Raw genomic sequence first — 7,801 nt, 5'->3', positions numbered from 1 at the left:
CTCCTTTCTCGCAGCCGGGGCTGATGCTGGTTCTCGTTCCTTCTTCTCCTTCTTGTAGGCGTCCAGCCGCTCCAATTCCTCACGGCATTCAGTATAGTAATTAACTCCTTGGGCACTGGGGTTCACCAGTATCCCGTCTACCCCAGCAGCCAGGGTCGCTGTCTTGACCACGCTGTCGTACTTCTCAGAAGGGCTGTAGATCGTTCTTATGTCGTTGTCCTTTTTCTCCTCGAGCAGGTCAGCAATCCATCTCAGCCAGGCTTTGACCTCACCCTTTTTGCTGACCTTGACCGGACACGAAACTACACTCAACCGAGTGCCATGGTCCCGTTTGGAACAGCTGTAGATGCCTTGGGTGCCCACCAGGAGTTTCATCAACCCCAGTAGATTGTCCCGCTCGAGTGCGTAGTGATGATCATAAAACATACGCTGGTTTACTTTGGTCCATGTGTCGAATCCATCACCGAGCAGCAGCAGCTTCAGTGAAGTTCTCTGCAGTTGGGATTCAGAGAGCCTAAATTGCTCCCCTCCTCTACTCCATTCGCCTCCCTCGTGGCCAGAGCCACGTCCTTGTCGATTTCCTGGCATCGGTTTAACTCTCGAGCATCCATCTTCTTCTTCAGTATCCATTCTTGTTCTTTGTCTTCGAGTTGCCTATCCTCCAAAGCCTCTCTGAGCGCTATCGAGCAGGGATGGATTTAGGCTGGGTTGGCTACTGGCTTCACTGTCTGGATCTAGTCATCTATCCTCAGTAGAAGCTTTCCCTCACCTGTACGCCATACAGTTACTGCAAGGGTTGTGACTGACGGCCGATGCCAGTCACCGCTAACTCTTCTCCCTAAGAGCTAGCCACTAAGCGAGCTATTCAGAATCACACATCTGTTTTCACTGACTTAGTACCTGGGGCTCTCCTACTCCGTTGGACTTGAGCCCACCCAGGGACGCCATGTTTGTTACTACGCAATAGCCAGCCTCGCCCTCTCCTCTCAATTCCTCGGGGCTGACTACTGACCAGTTCTCTGTCTAACAGGTCCGGAAAATCTCTTAAGACCAGGGTCTTACCCTGAACAAGATCTTTGAGATAATCTGTTTAAACTGGTGGCGAAAGAAATTCGTCCAGCTCTCACTACCTTCGTCCAGAAGTTATGGCCTTCTTAAGTTAGGAAACGGTCAGCCGAGTAGCCCTCACAACTGCATAGTTTCAATAACCACTTCTGTTAACGGCAGTATTCTTTCTAAAATGTAACGAGTACTTGTTAACGGCTGGATAATCTTTAGTGACTAGGATTAAAATCAAGTCCCAAGGCCATCATCTTAAACTCACCAAAGGAAAGTCTGAAGCCACCACATTACTAGAATCGTGTATACTGGTTTTACTATAAATAGAAGAACTTTGATTCAAATGACTCAATTAATTTCAAGGTCCACAACCTGATTAGAATTTTATATTATATGCGTTTATTAAGCAAGCTTTAGCAGGGTAAATGACAGGCATACAGAATTCACTTGAGATTACCATACAAAGAAAATCAATAAAATTTAGATCAATTTAACTATTTCCTAATAACCTCCCTACACTGTCATCTTTCTATCAAATAAGGTTTTGAGGTTGCAGCAGACTCCTACTCCTACCCAGATGGAATTGGATCTCGGCAACAGAAGTCCTTGGTTAGAATCCTTCCATTTGTGACCGTGAAAAATTAATCCTTTTTTGGAAATGAAACAAAATGAACTGTCTGTTATATCCAACTGAACAGCTCTTGATCGGAATCTTTATCTTTAAAAAAGTAAATCCTTCCTCGGAATGGAAATAAGGTGAACTGTCTGTTATATCCAACCGAACAGCTCTTGATCGGAATCTTTATCTTTAAAAAAGTAAATCCTTCCTCGGAATTGAAATAAGGTGAACTGTCTGTTATATCCAACCGAACAGCTCTTAATCGATCCTGTGACTTTTGTTCAATTCCCCAAGTCTGTGCGATGTATTTTGAGATCGTTGGGTCGAGTGCAGAGTAGGGTAATCCAATGAGGAACCAAGGCAGTGGGTCGGTGGATCTTCGTCCTGTTAATCCGGCGTGAGGTGAGTCTCGCTTTCCTTGGTTCCATCGGCGTAATCCTCTGCTGGTCTTCTTGCCGCTCTTGTGTTGAGCCTCAGCTCCGGAGACGAAGAACCTCGTGTTCCTTCAGTCTCGTGGCTTTATACCTTTCTTTTCTCTCTCTCCAAGACAAAGAACATCTGCGCACGCAACCCATGGTCCCATCCAGGCCCCAACTCTCCACGTGTCTCTTTTTCCACGTGGGCGGTTGAACTAATGCACTTGTGACACCTGCAACCCGAGATCTGCTCCATTCACACCTCACGCCCTTCCTCTGATCTTTATCAGGCAGCTGCATCCTTCCACCATTTCAAGTTCAGAGTACAAATCACATTTATAACTTATTCTACCTCTCCAATTCATCATCTACCAATTCATTATAATATCCATAATTCATCAGTTGTAACTTAACGTGAGCTTACTACAAGTTTTCTGAAAAGAAACTAGGAATAATCCATAATTCTAATTACTTGACATCAAAGTTACAGTTACTTGTTTCAATACAAGAGTAAATGTTTACTGCAAGCAAACCGATATTAATGAAAGCATTTCACTTTGAATCTTATCCAATTATTCACAATGTTTTAGATTTCATTTCTTTGTAACTTTCATGCTTGGAAATAATAGTCTTTCCTATCTGCAGGCTGGAAACAGAATATTTATTTATTAACCTTTAAGTTTACTGTTGAGTATAAATTCCTCTTAAATGATTCATTTTAAAGATAACTTTGTTTATTGTTAACTAAAATCTCCAGCATTTTCTTGACTTAGACTTTTTCTTGACAAATGACATTTCGTTTCTATTTAAAAACTGGAGAATCAGCGGCAGCAAGCACCTTCGCTGACTTCCTGTTGCTGCTCCCTGTTGCAACTGACAGGGAGTCAGAGCGCACACGCTCTGACTTCTAACCACTTCCTGTCGCTGCAAAGGGTTATTTCTCCTCCTGTGTAAAACCTCAATTCATTACATTTTAATTCATTACATTTTAACAACCATAGATTATTTGATTTTAGTTCATCATTATAACTTTTTCTTTCTCTTTATCAATAGAGGGACTACATATCAAGTAAATATAGGGAATACACATTTGATAAACAGCATTAATCAACCTACAAAGCTGCAACAATCTCTTCAGGCCTTTTTATGCTCGGTTTTTCTGCAATGAGCCTGGACAGATCTCATACACACATATCAGATTTCTTGACACTGTTTACATGCATATTGTTGTTTCTTTCTGACATTATTACATCAGTAATGTCTGATAACATGTATCTTTTATTCCAGATATCTGGTCTTTTGCAAACCACTGTGGTACAGATTTAAACAAAACATCAAAACATTTGTGTTGGTCTGTGTCACAGTTTGGATACTTTCTTTTCTTTTTATCCTGACCCTGTATTACACTGAGGAATTAGAGATGAGGATAAAAATGTTTGGTGTTTTTCTCCTCCTCCCTCTTCCCTTGTTCATCTTCTGCCTGGTTGGGACCATTAAAGCTCTGTCTGAAGCTCGCAGTGTCCCTGCTGATGAAAAACGTCGAATTGTTTTAATCTTGGTTTTGTTTTTGCTTATTTATCTTCTGCTTTTCTTGCCAATTATAATATTTTTTCTGTATGAAGAAGCTGTGGAAAATGTAATCTTAAGCTTTGCTATTGAAATTTGTATTTTTCTTAGTCCTCTTGCAGACTCAGCTTTGTATATTTTTCTGAGGAAAAGTGCAGTTGACAGGATTTTGATCTCATTGTGTTGTGTAAAGTCTAGGAATCAGATCAGCATCACTGATAATCACAACATGTCAGGTCTTCAGTCTACAGAAGTTTAGGTACCACTGATGCACAAATATCTTTCCTGCAGACTTTCTTAAAGTATACTTATGGATTACTTGCAATAAAAATTGCTTTCAAATGATATAGTTTTTATTTTTCATAATATTTTGTATTCCCTTTGTTTCGTCCCACTATCCTCACCCTGGCTCGTTCTTATGTCTTTATACCGATTACGTGAGAGAAGGGCCGCAACAATAAGTGTGTAATGATTTAAACAAAAGGAACAGAGTAAAGAAAACAAAATGGTCACCTGACAGAAACACAATGTGGTGGGTTTATCTTAGATGTCCGATCAGCAGGTCGTGTTGCTCGACCAGCTGGCATCCATTGAAAAGGGCGATCCCTCATGCACACTGTAAAATGTAAAAGTATATCTTACTCAAAAAGAAAAGTGACCTGAACTCATTCCAGCTTACTCTGTTGACTATACTAACTTAAACTTAGGGTAGGGAAATGCATCTGCATAACCAGCAAAAAACTCGGCATCATTCGGCAGCTCTCGTTGAACGCACATGCGCATTGGACACTGACGAGTGACGACGTGTTTGAAAGAAGCGCCAAACTGTCAACAATACGGCGGTTGCTGCAGCTAAGTTTTGTCACGGTAAGTCCCACTGTTTTTTAGCAAACTTATATTCGTTATCTCGGCCGTATAATTCATCCGTAAGTCCAGGTTTTGAGGTTAACTTTATGTGTAATGATTTAGCGATGACTGGGACTAACGTTAGTCGAAAATATCATGTTTATTTAGTGGCAACAAGATGGAGCGGCAGTGCAAAAAAGCTGTCCGGGGTGCAAAACAAACAAACAAAGGAAAAGGGATAAGGTTAAAGATGTTGGCGGGTTAAAAAAGCCGCTGTACTGTTATAGAAGGCTTATGATGAGTAGACTGCCATAGGTAGGGCAGCTGTAAACTGTAGGAGAAGCAGCCGTGATGAAGAAGTGTAGGGTCACCAGATTTGGGTTTCTGAAAAGGAGGACACTTCTTTTTTTGTTGGCGGGGGGGTAGAATCGGCGGACACACATGCGCTTTGCCATACAAAGAAACCTGGAATGGAGTAGTGGAACGGAGTGGCAATGTAATCACAATGCACTGTAAGCTATGTAATGTGTTTTGAGGCAGTTGACCAAAATCCCGGACGATTTTTAAATTCCCCCCGGACATTTTTTTAGGTCTGAAAAGTAGGACATGTCCGGGAAAAAGAGGACGTCTGGTCACCCTAAAGAAGTGTTATGTTGATATGTAATTGTGGTGTTGCTTCTATTGTTGTTAGGACTGCGAAGACCCAGACGTGTCTCACACCCCCATTGGGATCCTGACCATCATTCCTGAGGACAGGCAGGCCTCCACTGACTCACTGCACCTCCAGTCTTCAAGTACTGCCATCATTTTGGAAGGAAGTCTTGTCATGAATGATCTTGGGAATCTTCCACATGCCATGTGTTTGCTCTTTGGACTTATTTATTCTCTGAATTTGGAGTACCTTCAACAACTGAAGTACACCTTTGACTTCATCCAAAGGGTGCTTCTGTCACTTGGACATAAATCCCTAAAACCAAAAATACAATCACTCAAAAATCTTCTGATGCAATAAGTGAATGTGATGTGACATTATGGATCAACGTTGATACCTTTACCCTTATTGGAAAAGTGATTTTTATTTCTTGTTTGATTCTTTTTTTGTTGGAGAGAGCATCATTGCATTTGCAGACTACTAAATGGTTTTATGTTAATGAGGAGAAACATTACTTCACTTCACTACTTCACTATTTATTTTATCAATGTTATGATAAATGTTGGGCTCTAGTATTGAGAATTGAGTTTTTGTTTCACACCAGTCAACAAAGACATTTAATCAGGGATTCTCAAAGTTGTAAAGACTGAGGGCCATTTGAAGGATTCAATATTAGATTGAAGGCTACCCTAGAAAAAAAGTCATGTCATTTTTTTCCCCTAAAAAAAGTCTATGGAAAACTTTGTTTCCAGGTTAGTGTGTATGTAACCACACTTGAGAACCTTGTATTTAAGGTAAACTTGTTTAATTATTAAACATTTTTTTTCCATTCAAACTGTTGTCTGTTGGCTCTTCGTTCCAATAACTTAACACTTTTGGTTCATCTTACTTGAACATATCAAGGCAATTGGTTTCCTGATATTTTGCAAGTAATGTGAACTCTTAAACGTGTAAGTATAACTTATTTTTATGAGTACTGCTTAATTGACATAACTCACAATTTGAAATAGTCATAAATGACATTTTATAGTCAACTTTACTAATGATTTTGAGTTAACGGCACTCAGGTTTACTGCCTTTATCTGAGTGGTCTAAACATAGTTATTTATAGCAATAACACCTTAAAATGAATTAGCTACTTTACTTGAAGATTTTGAGGCAATCGGTTTCCTAACTTTTTTTAAGTAAAGTGAACTTATTACATTTTATAGTGCATCAGCCACTCCGTTTAATAGTTTTTGTTTTCTTTGTCTTTAAAATAAATAAATAAATATATATATATAAAAAATTCCCTTCTCACCCACCGCGGGTGGTGATTCTTCTTCCTCTTAGCTCGGGTCCTCTACCAGAGGCCTGGGAGCTTGAGGGTTCTGCGCAGTATCTTGGCTGTGCCTAGGACTGCACATTTCTGGACTGAGATGTCTGATGTTGTTCCTGGGATCTGTTGTAGCCACTGTTCCAGTTTGGGGGTGACTGCCCCGAGGGTCCCGATGACCACAGGCACCACTGTGGTCTTCACCTTCCAGGCCCTCTCCAGTTCCTCCCTTAGGCCCTGGTATTTCTCTAGTTTTTCATGCTCCTTTTTCCTGATGTTGCAGTCACTTGGTATTGCCACATCCACCACAACGGCTTTCCTCTGTTGATTATCCACCACGACAACGTCTGGTTGGTTCGCCCTCACCATTTTGTCTGTCTGGATCTGGAAGTCCCACAGGATCTTAGCTCGGTCATTCTCCACTACCTTTGGGGGTGTTTCCCATTTTGATCTTGGGGGTTCCAGTCCATATTCTGCACAGATGTTTCTGTACACTATGCCTGCCACTTGGTTGTGTCGTTCCATGTATTCTTTCCCTGCCAGTATCTTGCACCCTGCTGTTATGTGTTGGACTGTCTCAGGGGCCTCCTTGCACAACCTACACCTTGGGTCTTGTCTGGTGTGGTAGATCTGGGCCTCAATTGCTCTGGTGTTTAGGGCCTGTTCCTGGGCGGCCATGATGAGGGCCTCTGTGCTGTCATTCAGTCCAGCTTTTCCCAGCCATTGGTAGGATTTTCTGATGTCAGCCACTTCGGTTATTTGCCGGTGGTACATCCCATGCAGGGGCTTGTCCTCCCATGATGGTTCCTCCGGCACCTCAGCTTCTGTTCCCCATTGTTTGAGACATTCACTGAGCACATTGTCTGTTGAGGCTTTGTCCCTGATGTATCTATGGATCTTGGATGTCTCGTCTTGGATAGTGGTTCTCACACTCACTAGTCCTCTGCCTCCTTCTTTGCGGTTCGTGTACAGTCTCAGTGTGCTGGATTTGGGGTGGAACCCTCCATGCATTGTTAGTAGTTTCCGGGTCTTAACATCTGTGGCCTGTATCTCCTCCTTTGGCCAGCTAATTATTCCTGCAGGGTATCTGATTACTGGCAGGGCATAGCTGTTTATTGCACGGATCTTGTTCTTGCCATTGAGCTGGCTTCTCAGGACTTGTCTTATTCGTTGGAGGTATTTGGTTGTGTCTCTTTTTCTTGTGATCTCATCAAGGTTGCCATTTGCTTGTGATATTCCCAGGTATTTGGAACCTTCCTTTATGTCTGCTATTGTTCCTTCTGGGAGTGAGATCCCTTCTGTGCGGATGACCTTCCCTCTCTTTGTAA

At 41.8% G+C, this 7,801-nt stretch overlaps 1 protein-coding gene across 1 annotated transcript; it reads left to right on the top strand.

The window, feature by feature from the left end:
* Positions 1-3,370: 3,370 nt before the first annotated feature.
* Positions 3,371-4,005, top strand: LOC122842486 (mas-related G-protein coupled receptor member A2-like; the record flags this gene model as incomplete). The annotated part of the gene is made up of 1 exon (XM_044136415.1): positions 3,371-4,005. A coding segment is annotated over one exon (549 nt), but the record flags the coding sequence as incomplete, so codon positions are not given.
* Between the last annotated feature and the right edge of the window lie 3,796 nt (positions 4,006-7,801).

This window comes from Gambusia affinis, linkage group LG13, assembly GCF_019740435.1.
Source record: "Gambusia affinis linkage group LG13, SWU_Gaff_1.0, whole genome shotgun sequence".
In the NCBI taxonomy this organism is placed as follows: domain Eukaryota; kingdom Metazoa; phylum Chordata; class Actinopteri; order Cyprinodontiformes; family Poeciliidae; genus Gambusia; species Gambusia affinis.
The sequence above is the reverse complement of the archived record's forward strand: the minus strand, read 5'-3'. Positions and strand labels throughout refer to the sequence as shown.